Source organism: Schistosoma mansoni, assembly GCF_000237925.1.
Source record: "Schistosoma mansoni, WGS project CABG00000000 data, supercontig 0334, strain Puerto Rico, whole genome shotgun sequence".
Taxonomy (NCBI): domain Eukaryota; kingdom Metazoa; phylum Platyhelminthes; class Trematoda; order Strigeidida; family Schistosomatidae; genus Schistosoma; species Schistosoma mansoni.
In genome coordinates, this window is record NW_017386184.1 from 34,947 (window position 1) to 50,608 (window position 15,662).

The 15,662-nt window shown below is 39.7% G+C and overlaps 1 protein-coding gene across 2 annotated transcripts; it reads right to left on the reverse strand.

Moving 5' to 3' along the window:
- Window positions 1-473: 473 nt before the first annotated feature.
- On the reverse strand, window positions 474-15,456 carry Smp_106080.1 (NADH-ubiquinone oxidoreductase 39 kD subunit,putative; the record flags this gene model as incomplete). 2 transcript variants are annotated; one of them, XM_018792362.1, is made up of 5 exons in its annotated part: window positions 474-804; window positions 2,955-3,213; window positions 12,342-12,702; window positions 13,736-14,004; window positions 15,415-15,456. In XM_018792362.1, the coding sequence occupies 4 exons, from the start codon at window positions 13,844-13,846 to the stop codon at window positions 558-560; spliced, it is 978 nt and encodes a 325-aa protein (XP_018644505.1). In that variant the 3' UTR covers window positions 474-557. The 2 variants fall into 2 exon arrangements, with proteins under 2 accessions (XP_018644505.1, XP_018644506.1); XM_018792363.1 differs by lacking the exons at window positions 474-804; window positions 15,415-15,456 and having other exon boundaries at window positions 2,911-3,213; window positions 13,736-13,846.
- Window positions 15,457-15,662: the final 206 nt, after the last annotated feature.

The window sequence follows — 15,662 nt, forward strand, 5'->3', positions numbered from 1 at the left end:
TAGAATGGAATGCAGCTCATGACCTCCAGCTGGTACCTTAATCTAATCTCTAGGGAACCCTGAAGAGTGACTAAGAGACCTAGCCAAACACGCTTCTTTACAGTTGCAGGAGATTGGTTGTAGCGACCCCTTGACCCTGTTATTTAGAAATAGTAGCGAGGTCAGGCTATTCCAGAAAAAGTAACTTGCCAGTTGTCCTCATTCATTGAACTGACAAGGGACCTCAACTGCATTTTCTTCTGAAATAATCTCACTGACAGCCGACTCGCCTGTTACTTCGATGAGTCAAAACAACTGCTGGACGTTACGCATCACTATTGCCTTTTCTATCCGCTTTGCTTCCGTTACCAAACACTGGTCATAATCATTTCGCTCATATTTAACTGGTCCATGTTCAAGTCTGAACTTCTATAACTACATTACCACTCATTGCTATAAATAGATTAGGCAATTTAAAATATTGCATTAATGTTGAGTGATTTTATGTATATATTTACTTCTCACACAACAATACCATACTATGAATTCTAAGTATTAAATTCAAATTAAGCAGAAAATTACTGAAATTGGATAGGGGGAGGAGGCGGCTCCGGAAATTCACCAAGAGCATCCCAGTAGAAGAGCTGTCGGCGATGAAGAAATACAATATGATTAATGTGGTCCTCCAATTTCCTTAGCTTGACATTAAGATCATCAAGTGTTGGGTAACCAGATAAAATATCCGTAGCACTTTCCCTCTCTAACCGTTCAAAAGTAAGGTAGGAATGAACGGGAGCAACCTTTTCATAGATGTAAGTCCGGGCTCTGAGTAAAAAGTAGACAAAACGAATATATTTTAATTTAAAGACAGAACAGTAAAACGGAAAATGATTGATGGAGTGATTCAAAGAATGTGGACAAAAAGTGATAAGACAATCCATATAAACAATTCACCCTGACAGACAGTTCCTAACCTAGTAGTTAAGTGAATAATGGCTAACAACTATTGCAATAATTTTCCGACTACTGAATGAAGGTTCACTGCAGTTCCTGAAGTCAGAACGACAAAAAATTGTCAAGAACTAGTTTCGCTGCTTACTCTTTTCAAGAAGTATCAAGCCACAAAACGTGATGTAAAGAATATCAAAATTTGCAGAGAATTAAGTCTCGAATACTAAATATTCACCTTATCTGTTTGATTTCGGCTAGAAGCAAGAAGACCGTACTATTTGCAAGGCGAAGCATTCACTGACTGGTGAATACAGGGGAAACAAGACTAACAAAGAAGGCTGGAAATACCATCAACCCTATCACTTTCGTTAATCTAGCTGTTGCATAAACCAAAGAATCAATAAAAACCAGCTGTCAACTACATGAAATGCCAGCGCTGAACTCAATACACGTCCGTAGACACTGACATAGTCTTGCATAATGCTGGAAAATTGGCATCATAACTGACATATCGATCTTTTAACCACTGTGATTAGTTTATATATATGAACACACTACTTCCCGACTTAATATTGCTTTGAAGATACGAAAATTTTATGAACTATACTAGGTATGCGACCATCTATACGAAAATGTAAACTCTAGTTGTTGTCCTAAACTAATTTTACAGAAAAATTACTAAACTTATGCTAGTGTACATGATAACTTACGGTTATTTATTAAAAATATGATAGATAATAATGAAATTGAGTAAACATCTTAAATATCATTTATATATTGAAGAATGTGCGATAACTATAATTTAAAGACAAAAACGCCAGTCCGTCTCAGATTCCAAGTGTCCGAGCTAAGAGGTAGTATTACATGAGTCATTCAAGTAGTCATTAACCTTTCGAGATACCTAGAATCTATTTTTTGTCTAGAATTAACTGTCTACAGCGCTCGTTATAATTCAAGCTTATTAGTAGATAGTTTGATCCATGCATTCGAAAATTCTGATTGATTAATTTTGTGTGCTTAATTTAGTATACGCAGAATAATTCTATAATTTCTGATTATGAGATATCATTATCGGGTACTACAAATTCAAAAGGTAAAATAACGAAGTTGTCTCAAAATCACTAAAGATGAATGTTTATCAGATCTGTACCAGCCGTGTTCATAGATACAGTGAAGATCAAATTTCAGATAAGATAGGACAAAATAGTGTGATTCACTTATCAAGTACAGATTGCAGTACCCGGCTCTGAGCCGAATTCTTGATGTAACGGCTAATGATTACACTCGGTTCCTCAAACCGAGGTGGGAAAGGGATTCGAACCGGAGGCCTAGTTAGTGGTTGAAAGTAGGATATCTTACCCACTTTAACATTGAATATGACATCTGGAAAATATCTAACGTCAAACTAAATAAAAGATGAATGAAATGATGGCGTGATAAATAATATAAAATAGTTATTAAGAGTTGAACTCACTAACTGACCATTTAAAAGAAATACTTTTTAAAACTACTGCAGGAAAAATTTTTGAATCAAAGAACTCAACGAAGTATGCAGATGAGATTCAATGTAGTCAACGTTATGACAGACTTGAAGTGAGTAGTCACTGACTGTTTATTTACCTTGATTTGTACTATTGATCATTCATTTTCTAGCCAACAAGTAAACCATAGTCATACTACTTTGACTTAGTATTTGGTACATAAATAAAGACTTTAATATTCAAACACATGCTTAGTCGATTGGTCAGTAGTTCTGACCTCTAAAATATATATACTTGCTTTTAGGAAGTTAGTATCATGAAACAAACTATCGATCCGGCTACTTCCATCTCATTCTGTATTTTATCATATAAATCACATTACAATGGTTTGACTATGGATAAATGCTCTTATCAATGATTCAAAATATAATATGCATATATGACAGTCCCGTTTTCAACAAAATGTACTGAGCAAATTGTTGTATAAAAACGGAAAGCTAGAATGACAATATTTTGATAGATATATTTATATAAGGTACTTACAAAAACAAGGGGGACATTGGAGTTATGTATACCTCACTAGGTAAGTATCGACAAAGGAAGTAAATCCATTTTACCATGTCATCTAATCGATAACGATGAGGACCAACGGCTTCATAAATTTGTCCTAGTGACTCTGGATTATGCAATGAATTGACAATTCCACAAGCAAGATCATGTACACAAACAGGTTGCTTTACGGTATTTTTTCCACTAGCCCATAATGGAATATGAACACTTTGCAGTCTAGTGAATCGCCGAGCTGAACAAAGTGTATAAATATGAAAATCCATAGAATCAAAAAATTTACGACCAACTTCAAAAAAAATCCATATGCTAATAAGTACCCTGTGCTAGGTAAAACAAGACACGTTTGAGAATTTAACGCTTCTTTTGAGATACAAATCTTGAAGTCGAAAAAAGATCCCTAAAAGGTTAATTGACAGTCAATTTAAATCATAAAAAATATGACCACCCAGCAACAAAGTGTTTGGATTTTCCACGAAGTAAAATAAAGTGAGTTGGTAACCATTGCAGAATAGTCCTCATTTCAAACACGAAGACACTTGGGCTTGTCCCCAAGTTTTAAAAGATCTGACCACTGCTAAGAGTATATATTCTCTTATACCTATGCCACCCGAAGTCTATAACGGTTGACAAAAACCGACAGGAAATTAGTAGACAACAAAACACAAAATAAGACAGCTCGTAGGATTTTTTGTCGACTAAAACTCCACGTAATCACTTTATTATTAACTATAAAAATGAACATAATCTCGTGAGTCATGACGCCGACTTTCACTTGACTAAGATGTGAATAATCTTGAACAGCTTTCCATTTCCCATCTGATAACTGAAAGTTTTACTATTCTAAATCCAACTATGACAACAACGAGCTTTAAACCAGTCAATGAACTTATAAAGATTTACCGAGATTTAAATAAAGTATTATCATAGTTGGAGATCGATCGTTTAGAAAACATCGAAAATGAAACTATATTTAAAAAATTCGACTGGTTAATCCGTCCCGAACTTATTTAAAGTAATAATTAAAACAAAATTTATCGAATATAAACAAAGTCATGAGGCAAACATGTACTACACAAATATCGAATTATATTAATTCGTTAAATATGGTTTAAATTTATGAACTTGGGTCACTTGATATGAAGTCTTTTCAGATTGTGGTGAAATTCAACTGAGGCAAGGTATTTCATTACAATGGTGTATATAGCTACAATCGAAAATGACTAACCATATATAACGTTTCTCTGACTAGCGTTAAATAAAAATTAGCTTTCTTAGAATCTTTCTTTATCCAGCACAACAACGTATGAACCAATTGTTGGTCACTGGCTACCATGGGACTGCATCTCCTCACGATGCTCCACTGCCTTGTTGGTTAGACCTTTAGGTCAAAGGCTCCGGGTGTGGCTCCCTAGGAAAACCACCTGCTTCAGTATCACAGCCCTCACGCAAATCGAATGAGATTTGTGGGGCGCATATGTATCTGGTGCTTCCTTGTACCAATATTTATGTGTTTAAATAAATAGAAATAAAAATGGTATAGATGAAATTATATATATATATATACCACCAACGTTTGGCGAAACCACGAGTACTATTGAGGTCAGCTGTCGGGTACTACATATAGATGACAAATCAGTTGTGATAACTAGACAATTGTGCTAGGGACCCTACGTTATTTGCAAGTGACTGATTACAAGCAATGAATCGTTGGTGTTCTACTTATATATCTCTTCTATTCAACTGCTGAATAGAGCTTTAACTTTTATTGGCAAAACTTTTCGAATTACGACAGTTTATAATATTGTAATTTTTCAGTGAGGAGTCTCGGTCTTAAGACTATCCACCTCCACCTAAATCACTCTATAATGCAACTTAGAAGAGTTAACCAGAAAGAGAATGACGGAAAGATGTCGGCAACCAGACTAATTCATGAACCATGCGTCTACTCGCCCTAACTGGATACCTTTAGTGCATCTGTTACTTTGAAGTTGGGGTAGGTCAAGCGTAGTCTACAGCAAACGATGTTTCAGGCTACTTATCACTGTTCCCGACTTTGAAACCAGATTAACCATCATCCCGTAAATAACCTGGTTTTGTGGCCTAACGATACAGTATACTTAATCTGTCCACTCATGATGAAGTTTCATTAGAATTTGAGTTAAGTTTAGCCTACAATTTGTGTAAGTAAAGATATTATGGAATGATTATAGGAATATCCACTTTATTGCTGCATTAATTTGATATATCACAGTAAATTGGTACATAGGAGCAGGAACAGAGAGATATGATCCCTAAGAAAATAAAGTATTAGCATTGATTGTACGACCGACCGTTGCTGCTACCTTGACGTGGTGGTCGGGCTTGCCTATCATGATGATCCAATCGAGCTATGCTGGCTGGAACAATCGTTCCTCAAGGTCCTAACATGCCAGACAGGTCGGTTGAAGAGCGGTAAGACTAAAAGCAGCAATCCCAAGGTCCGAAGGCGAAGTCGTACTGCCGACTGTACAGAGGTGTGACGGCAGTAAGGTGTTTCCTTCAGACAACCAGCATAACGGCAATGCTGCTTTCCCACAAGGAGGGGTGGGGTTAGAAAAGGTCGACCCTAAAAATGCACACCTCGCCTTATTCCACGGATATCCGTCTCCGGAGGTAAGGCCCCAACAAGTACGGAGCTAACACAAAAACTACCCACAAAAAGGTCGCGTGTGACCGACCTCAAGCAGGTGTCCCTTGGGCACTGCGGTCACGCTCTCAGGTCATTAAGACCACTTCTAACCCAATTTCCTTTACAGGTACCCCTAGAAGAACCCTTCCACGGTGTGGGCAACCGGGAAGTGATAACTGCCCTCATACCTCTAACAACACTCAAGACCACTGTATTCATAATCAATCTCCTTCTTCAATTCCTACTATTCCTTCTACCTTGACTTTCAACACTAAACTTCCTCTTTCGGTCTCCTCCTAAAGTGTCACCATGGCCAACGATTCTAGTGCGCGAAACACTGTCCCGGGTCTACTAAAACCTCGCTCCAAACTACACATTGGAGCCTTCAACGTACGTACCCTATGCCAAATCGGTCAACAGGCCTCCTTAGCTAAAACCCTAGAATCTCGTACCATTGATGTATGCTGTGTCTCCGAAACACACGTACAGGATCCTAGTGTAGTCATTCACTTGACCTCACCTCGCCAAAATGTACAGCCAACGAAACACACCCTCCGTGTATCTGGCGACCCGTTGGCTAGTTCTCGTTGACTTGCAGGTGTAGGCATAGCACTAAGTACAAGGGCAGAACAGGCACTACTAGAATGGATCCCCGTTAACAGTCGCCTGTGTGCTGTCCGGCTAAATGGCTCCGTAAGAACTCGGAAGGATAGGGACACACGTCGTTGCCTTTTCGTCGTTTCTGCCTACGCTCCCGCTGACTGCAGCCATGATGAAGTGAAAGATGACTTTTACAGAAAGCTCTCTGAGCTTCTTCAGAAAGCCAAGCGCTCAGACATAGTAGTCGTAGCGAGTGACTTTAATGCCCAGGTAGGCAGCTTAAATCAAACAGAAAGACATTTAGGTGGATATTTTAGTATTCCGGCCCAACGAACCGATAATGGTGATCGTCTGTTGCAACTATGCTCAGACAATCGTTTATTTTTAGCAATCACTAATTTTAAGCATAAGGAGAGACATCGTCTAACATGGCGACCACCTGCACCAAACCAACGATGGACTCAAATAGACCATATTGCCATCAGTCATCGTTGGAGAGGCTCGATAGAAGATTGTAGCTCGTATTGGAATACTTGTTTAGACTCTGATCACGCTTTAATACGAGTGCGCATTTGTCTGCGCCTCACTGGACGCAGGAAAACTACACTAAGAAGACCCATTAGGATTGAACTGAAGGACGAGAAAGCCAAATGCGAATTCCAGAAACAACTGAGTTCACATCTAGGCAGTTCTGTAAACAAGACTGACCCAGATGCTGCTTGGAAAGACATACGAACAGTTGTGGAAACAGCAGTAACATCTATTAGTTATTTAAACCATAGGGTTCCAAAAAACCAATGGATTTCTTCTAAGTCTATTTCACTGATGGATTCGCGTAAACTCATCCCATCAGGCTCTGAACACGACGAAGAGCGTAAACAAATTAGATCTAGGTTAACTAGAAGTCTAAGGAACGATCGTGAGCAGTGGTGGGCAACGAAAGCAAAAGAGATGGAAAAGGCAGCGGCTGTAGGCAACACCAGACAACTATTCAGACTAATAAAAGAAACCGGAATTAAGAAGTCAAGTGTAAGTGAGACAATCTCGGAAAAAGACGGAACCCTTATCTGCTCTCAACCCAAACGTTTAGAACGATGGGCGGAACACTTTAAGGAGCAGTTCAGCTGGCTTTCAGCTACTGCACAACTACCTACTATTCCCAAACAGTCTGAATGGAACATTGAAGTACGCCCCTCGACCCTACCTGAATTTCAAAAGGCTATAATTAATCTGAAAAGAGGAAGAGCAGCTGGTCCAGATGGATTGGCTCCAGAGGTCTGTATGGTGGCCCAATTTAAGCGACTAGGTTAACTAATATTCTGGCTAAAATCTGGGAGTTGGACGTAATCCCATCCGACTGGGCACAATCACTTATTGTCCCAATATATAAGGAGGGGCTAAAATCATCCTGTGATAACCATAGAGGGATTAGTCTGATAAACATAGCATCTAAAATACTAGTCTCAATAATTATCGGACGCCTAACTAAGACTCGTGAACTGCAAACACGAGAAAATCAGGTTGGCTTCAGACCTGGTCGTGGCTGTATCGACCACATAATCACTATTCGTCAAGTTTTAGAGCACAGACATGCTTATCGGCGTCCGACAACGATAGTTTTTCTTGACTTGAAAGCAGCATTTGACTCTGTAGACTGAGAGGTTCTGTGGTAGTGTCTATCATTAAAAGGTGTACCTGAGAAGTACATAAACCTTGTGAAGGCTATTTACTCGAACACTACCAGTCGAGTGAGAGCTTATGGCGAACTGTCATCTGATTTTACAACCTCAAGTAGTGTCCGTCAAGGTTGTCCACTATCCCCATTTTTGTTTAACTTCATTATAGACCTGTTGCTGGAAATAACACTCTCGTCGACTGAATTTTCAGGAATTGATCTTCTACCAGGAGGTTCATTTATCGACTTAGAATACGCAGATGACATAGTCCTGTTTGGTGAAGACTCTGACAAAATGCAGAGTCTTCTGTTAGAACTGGGTAATAATGCCAGGATGTTTGGGATGTGTTTCTCCCCATCTAAATGTAAATTGTTAATCCAGGACTGGCCTGCGTCAACACCAGAACTAAGGATAGGGAGCGAAGTAGTCGAACGCGTCGACAACTTCACTTATCTCGGAAATCTGATCAGCCCTAATGGGTTGGTATCTGACGAAATCTCAGCATGGATTCAAAAAGCTCGTTTGGCTTTTACCAAATTACGTCACCTATGGCGAAGACGAGATATCCGTCTATCAATTAAGGGTCGAGTATACTGCGCAGCAGTTCGCTCTGTTCTACTTTACGGCTGTGAAACATGGCCATTAAGAGTAGAAGATACTCGTAGGTTACTAGTATTTGACCACAGATGCCTTAGAAATATTGCTCGCATCTGCTGGGATCACCAGGTAAGTAATAGTGAGGTTAGACGCAGGGTATTAGGGAATGATGGTAAATCGGTTGATGAGGTCATGAATCTTCATCGACTGAGATGGTTGGGCCACGTGTTACGTGTCAAGTCAAGAAAAACTATCATTGTCGGACGCCGATAAGCATGTCTGTGCTCTAAAACTTGACGAATAGTGATTATGTGGTCGATACAGCCACGACCAGGTCTGAAGCCAACCTGATTTTCTCGTGTTTGCAGTTCACGAGTCTTAGTTAGGCGTCCGATAATTATTGAGACTAGTATTTTAGATGCTATGTTTATCAGACTAATCCCTCTATGGTTATCACAGGATGATTTTAGCCCCTCCTTATATATTGGGACAATAAGTGATTGTGCCCAGTCGGATGGGATTACGTTCAACTCCCAGATTTTAGCCAGAATATTAGTTAACCTAGTCGCTTAAATTGGGCCACCATACAGACCTCTGGAGCCAATCCATCTGGACCAGCTGCTCTTCCTCTTTTCAGATTAATTATAGCCTTTTGAAATTCAGGTAGGGTCGAGGGGCGTACTTCAATGTTCCATTCAGACTGTTTGGGAATAGTAGGTAGTTGTGCAGTAGCTGAAAGCCAGCTGAACTGCTCCTTAAAGTGTTCCGCCCATCGTTCTAAACGTTTGGGTTGAGAGCAGATAAGGGTTCCGTCTTTTTCCGAGATTGTCTCACTTACACTTGACTTCTTAATTCCGGTTTCTTTTATTAGTCTGAATAGTTGTCTGGTGTTGCCTACAGCCGCTGCCTTTTCCATCTCTTTTGCTTTCGTTGCCCACCACTGCTCACGATCGTTCCTTAGACTTCTAGTTAACCTAGATCTAATTTGTTTACGCTCTTCGTCGTGTTCAGAGCCTGATGGGATGAGTTTACGCGAATCCATCAGTGAAATAGACTTAGAAGAAATCCATTGGTTTTTTGGAACCCTATGGTTTAAATAACTAATAGATGTTACTGCTGTTTCCACAACTGTTCGTGTGTCTTTCCAAGCAGCATCTGGGTCAGTCTCGTTTACAGAACCGCCTAAATGTGAACTCAGTTGTTTCTGGAATTCGCATTTGGCTTTTTCGTCCTCCAGTTCAATCCTAATGGGTCTTCTTAGTGTAATTTTCCTGCGTCCATTGAGGCGCAGACAAATGCGCGCTCGTATTAAAGCGTGATCAGAGTCTAAACAAGTATTCCAATACGAGCTACAATCTTCTATCGAGCCTCTCCAACGATGACTGATGGCAATATGGTCTATTTGAGTCCATCGTTGGTTTGGTGCAGGTGGTCGCCATGTTAGACGATGTCTCTCCTTATGCTTAAAATTAGTGATTGCTAAAAATAAACGATTGTCTGAGCATAGTTGCAACAGACGATCACCATTATCGGTTCGTTGGGCCGGAATACTAAAATATCCACCTAAATGTCTTTCTGTTTGATTTAAGCTGCCTACCTGGGCATTAAAGTCACTCGCTACGACTACTATGTCTGAGCGCTTGGCTTTCTGAAGAAGCTCAGAGAGCTTTCTGTAAAAGTCATCTTTCACTTCATCATGGCTGCAGTCAGCGGGAGCGTAGGCAGAAACGACGAAAAGGCAACGACGTGTGTCCCTATCCTTCCGAGTTCTTACGGAGCCATTTAGCCGGACAGCACACAGGCGACTGTTAACGGGGATCCATTCTAGTAGTGCCTGTTCTGCCCTTGTACTTAGTGCTATGCCTACACCTGCAAGTCAACGAGAACTAGCCAACGGGTCGCCAGATACACGGAGGGTGTGTTTCGTTGGCTGTACATTTTGGCGAGGTGAGGTCAAGTGAATGACTACACTAGGATCCTGTACGTGTGTTTCGGAGACACAGCATACATCAATGGTACGAGATTCTAGGGTTTTAGCTAAGGAGGCCTGTTGACCGATTTGGCATAGGGTACGTACGTTGAAGGCTCCAATGTGTAGTTTGGAGCGAGGTTTTAGTAGACCCGGGACAGTGTTTCGCGCACTAGAATCGTTGGCCATGGTGACACTTTAGGAGGAGACCGAAAGAGGAAGTTTAGTGTTGAAAGTCAAGGTAGAAGGAATAGTAGGAATTGAAGAAGGAGATTGATTATGAATACAGTGGTCTTGAGTGTTGTTAGAGGTATGAGGGCAGTTATCACTTCCCGGTTGCCCACACCGTGGAAGGGTTCTTCTAGGGGTACCTGTAAAGGAAATTGGGTTAGAAGTGGTCTTAATGACCTGAGAGCGTGACCGCAGTGCCCAAGGGACACCTGCTTGAGGTCGGTCACACGCGACCTTTTTGTGGGTAGTTTTTGTGTTAGCTCCGTACTTGTTGGGGCCTTACCTCCGGAGACGGATATCCGTGGAATAAGGCGAGGTGTGCATTTTTAGGGTCGACCTTTTCTAACCCCACCCCTCCTTGTGGGAAAGCAGCATTGCCGTTATGCTGGTTGTCTGAAGGAAACACCTTACTGCCGTCACACCTCTGTACAGTCGGCAGTACGACTTCGCCTTCGGACCTTGGGATTGCTGCTTTTAGTCTTACCGCTCTTCAACCGACCTGTCTGGCATGTTAGGACCTTGAGGAACGATTGTTCCAGCCAGCATAGCTCGATTGGATCATCATGATAGGCAAGCCCGACCACCACGTCAAGGTAGCAGCAACGGTCGGGAGTGCCTGAAGTCACTAACTTCTAGTCTGAGCCATGTTGGCAGATGCAGACTACCTGGTTGGGATCCGCGTGACTATCGTAACCAATGGTTAGAGACTCTAGGTGACATAGCTCATAATCGATCACAATGGCGTAGGTGTATACACTTTCTGTCTTCCCTTAAGCTATGAGATTAAAATTGCTTCATAACTTTTTTCCTTCCTATACTATATCCTTATATACAACCTTTCTTTATATACTACCACCACTAAATTAACTACTTCTATGAATCCAGTGTTGATCTTGTTGTGGTAACGAGGTATGGCAACTTGGACAGATGCACATATGTGCCTGGTCCTACGTTGTAGCTGACTGACTGACTGATTGTACGAATATCTGTTAGAATCACTACCTGTCTGTGTATAAAACGGCTTAAGGTCACGTCAGACAGTCTTTTGTTAGTCCGTGACCTTACAAGTCTACATGGATAACACAACTGAGATCTGTAAAATGAGACAAAATCTAATGAACCTGTAAACAAGGCATTTATTTCCCATAACATAAGAGGCTGTACAAGTCGAGTATATGACCTAAACAGATGAGCAATTGTAAACTTATTCACTGGATAAAACATAGTTAATAATATAATCTACATTGTGACTTTAGACATCTAATTACTTGGAGGTATGTTTCATAACCGTCCATTGAACTGATAAAGTTAACAGATGGGAAATTAGGAAGATGCTAAGTGCGAGGTATTTTCGGTAACATAAAGAACTCCTGTGATGTCTAAATCACTATGTCAAGGAGGTAAACACTAATGTTACGCAAATAGTTGTGGGAATTGAGAAAAAAACCTTTACTTATACATATATCTCGAAACTAGAAACCGAAAAGTGAGTAGGGAACACAAATATATTTAAATAGACTTCTCTACAGTACTTAATAATAGACGTTCTGCTACGCTTAAATCATAGACTATGATCTTAGTAAGTGAACAAAGTATTCAAAAGAAACAATTTAACTTACGTCTTGAAGCAAAATAACACAAAAAACGATCATGTGGTCCCCATATTTCAGCTGGTCTGAAAATTGTAGCGTCTGGACGTTCACGCAGAACCTCTTCTTCACCAATTGCTTTAGATACCATAAATCGAGAATGCTTTCGAACATATTTCGGAGGATTCTTATTTTGACACAGTGCAGATACATGGACCAGTTGCTGAACTCCTAACTCTTTAGATATCCTTGCAATTCGAGAGGCCGCATCAATGTGTACATGTTCGATAGTAAAGTTTCTAGTGTCAGATTCTGTGCCTGTTAGGTTGATGACCACATCACTATACTTCATAGCCTTTCTTAAGGACTCATCATCTTTCAAATCAAAAGGCTACAAATTTAATGTAAGCATCATATTAGTTCTCCAAAATATAGATAGTAACGCTGCATTAATAATTATTAACATTTTTATCATGAAGGGGGGTAGCAGGGATTGCTGAATTCTGTATATATATATATATATATATATATATATATATATATATATATATAGACAATCATAAAGAAAATGTATGCATAAAAATAAACAAACTGAGTATCCAGAAAACAGATTTCTACACTTTGTGATCACAACAGCGGAAAGTTCTAAAAATCACCGTCAAACTACAAGTTGCTACATTTGAACATAAATTTAAGATATTTGAGTGAGTTTGTCATTGTCTCAAAGGATACAATATAACTGGTTCAACCAACAAACAATGACCATATAACCGAAGTACCATTCAAAGTCGGAAAACCGATTTAGTACCGGTATTTGAACCCCATATGAGGATGAAATGCTGTTTTATTTCATAAACGTACACAAATTTATAAGAAAATCGTCGACACATGAACTTCCACGCTCCCAAACAAAGTCCGAAAGTCCGGTCCCGAAACTGACGAAATAATATAAGGCAGGGATAAAAAATGTAGTAAACTTTCAGCGAATATGGCAGTGCAACAATGCATTTGAAGGATAACTTTACCGAAAATCTGTTTCTTCACAGTAAAGTTGACTTTTAAAATTTTCAGCGTCACAGGATTGTTTAGGTTTCAAATCAATTAGATCATATAACCTAATGATAACAGTTTGATGATCTATTCATTAAGTTCGCTAAAAGGAATATTAAATTCAGGTGAAAGGGCCTTTAATTCACATATTTATTGCGAAAAATGTGTGATGGCGAACAGCTCTATATAACAACATTGGGAAGAGCGGTTGAAGCGCTACCCTTCCCCCCCCCCAAAAAAAAACGAGAAAGATAAAAAATAAGTAGACAGAAGAATCCAATCAATCTCGAGATAAATATTGAATGTTTCTGAATACACATGAACTCTACATTCACGTTTGTATATATAAAAAAGTAGCCCTAAGAATTACGTACCAAAAATAAAACTTGCCCCAGATCTCCAATAACTTTTACATCTCTGATCATATGAGGGTCACATCTGTATGGAAGAATAATCTGTGTTCCAGTTTTGGCTAGTTGTGCCATTAAATTCCGACCTAAGTATCCAGTACCACCAAACACGGTCACGGTTATGCCATTAAATGAAGCTCTCCCACCAGTTCCTCGTTTCAACTTGCTTAGAACAATGGGCTCCTCCACTAAGCATCCAGAAGTGGTCGTAAAGAAACGAATACCTAAACCATCTAAAAGGGAAGATTATATATCCATAAATTACCTTACAATGGCATAAGACAAGGATACAAACTAATGATTAGTGGGCTGACTAAGTCACACTAAACAGCAACAAGAAAACAGACACTCGAAGGGCTTAGTTTTTCCGGTGCTACTACGTACAACATTAAACGAAGTTGAAAACAACCACTACCCTTACTTAAGACTGGCATTTTAAATCTCACACGGAGTCCGAGGATGCACAAGTTCACTTCATATAAGAGTGGATATACTTCACTACATGGTTTTACGCTAGCGAAACAATTATCCATATGCTTTTTACATAAGAAAATATTCTAATATTTCTGTGAAGAGCTAAGTACACATTTACCATGGACTAATGATTTATACGATGTGAGAAAGTTCTTTCACAAAAGTAAGACGACAATAGTAGATGTCGGGGGCTTATGAAAAACAGGTACGTTAGTCCGTCCACAGTGAGAATACAAATGATTACACAGGTTTTTAAGGGTTGAAGCAATTCGAATGAGACTCAATGAGGGAAAAATATACTGTATCCACCGACTACTATTAAGTATGCAGGGTCTAAAACGGCCCCACTTATTTCCAGACTAGTTTTAAATTGAAAGCTTGGCAACCTAAGAAAATCATATAGTTTTATCTCACCACTCGATTAGAAGCATAGATGTTATGAGGCATACGACAAAGACAAGGGAGCGAAATATAGAAAATACTTACTCTAAAGTGGTTGGCACTATTACAACGTGCGCTAATTATTGCATTACGTTGACCTCGTTAATTCTAAGCTGTGGTCAGACAGAGCATTCGATCTAGAAATTATGAGACGATGAACTCGTAAAACCGTCAACATTCGAAGCTACAAGTAGATTTAGCAAGTACATTTCTTTACTACTATGGACAGTCTATAGACCTTGGCAAGGGAAGATGACATGACCTTGTTTGATAGAGATGACAACAAAATTCAAAGGTTTTCCGAACACTGGCAGAAAAACCGATGTGAGGGATGCTTTACTCAACTACAAGTGCATAGTGATGGTTTAGAACGAGGCGACCTAAGTTAGTATGACAACCAGGAATATTAAAGTTTGACGCACTGATCCTACTAATTTTGTAGATGAAATCACACAGCGGATAGAAGTTTAATTTTGGTGTCCCACATTAGAGGACCCGTGGAACAGACAGTATTTCTTTTCTCGCTATCGAACGCAGAATGTACTACAAAGCAAGCTATTCAGCTCCCAGGACACAGTCATTGAGGTAGACCCTCAACTCCTATTTAACGAATTTGTAACATTCTGCGTCTTCTGAATTGTACTAAATAATGCATACTATTGACACGTACACCGTGGAAACACGCCACTGAAGCTATTCTTTAATAATTATGAACCAAGTGAACTTGCATGAGTTAAAACCCGTCTTCTTAAAGAACCCAAAGACTTTGCTCATAACTGTAGCGCAAGAGTCGATTCAGAATCAGAGGTCAAATGGTTCAAATAATATGTTATCCTTAGTCCTTAAGAATAAATCAAGTTTCCTCCTAAAGGACTCCAGGGAAGTCGCTTGGACTAGCTCAGTCCTCAGTGAATTCCAGAATTTGACAACTCTTACGGAGTAGATGTGTCTGCAGTCTGTTCTGCTATTTTGGGTC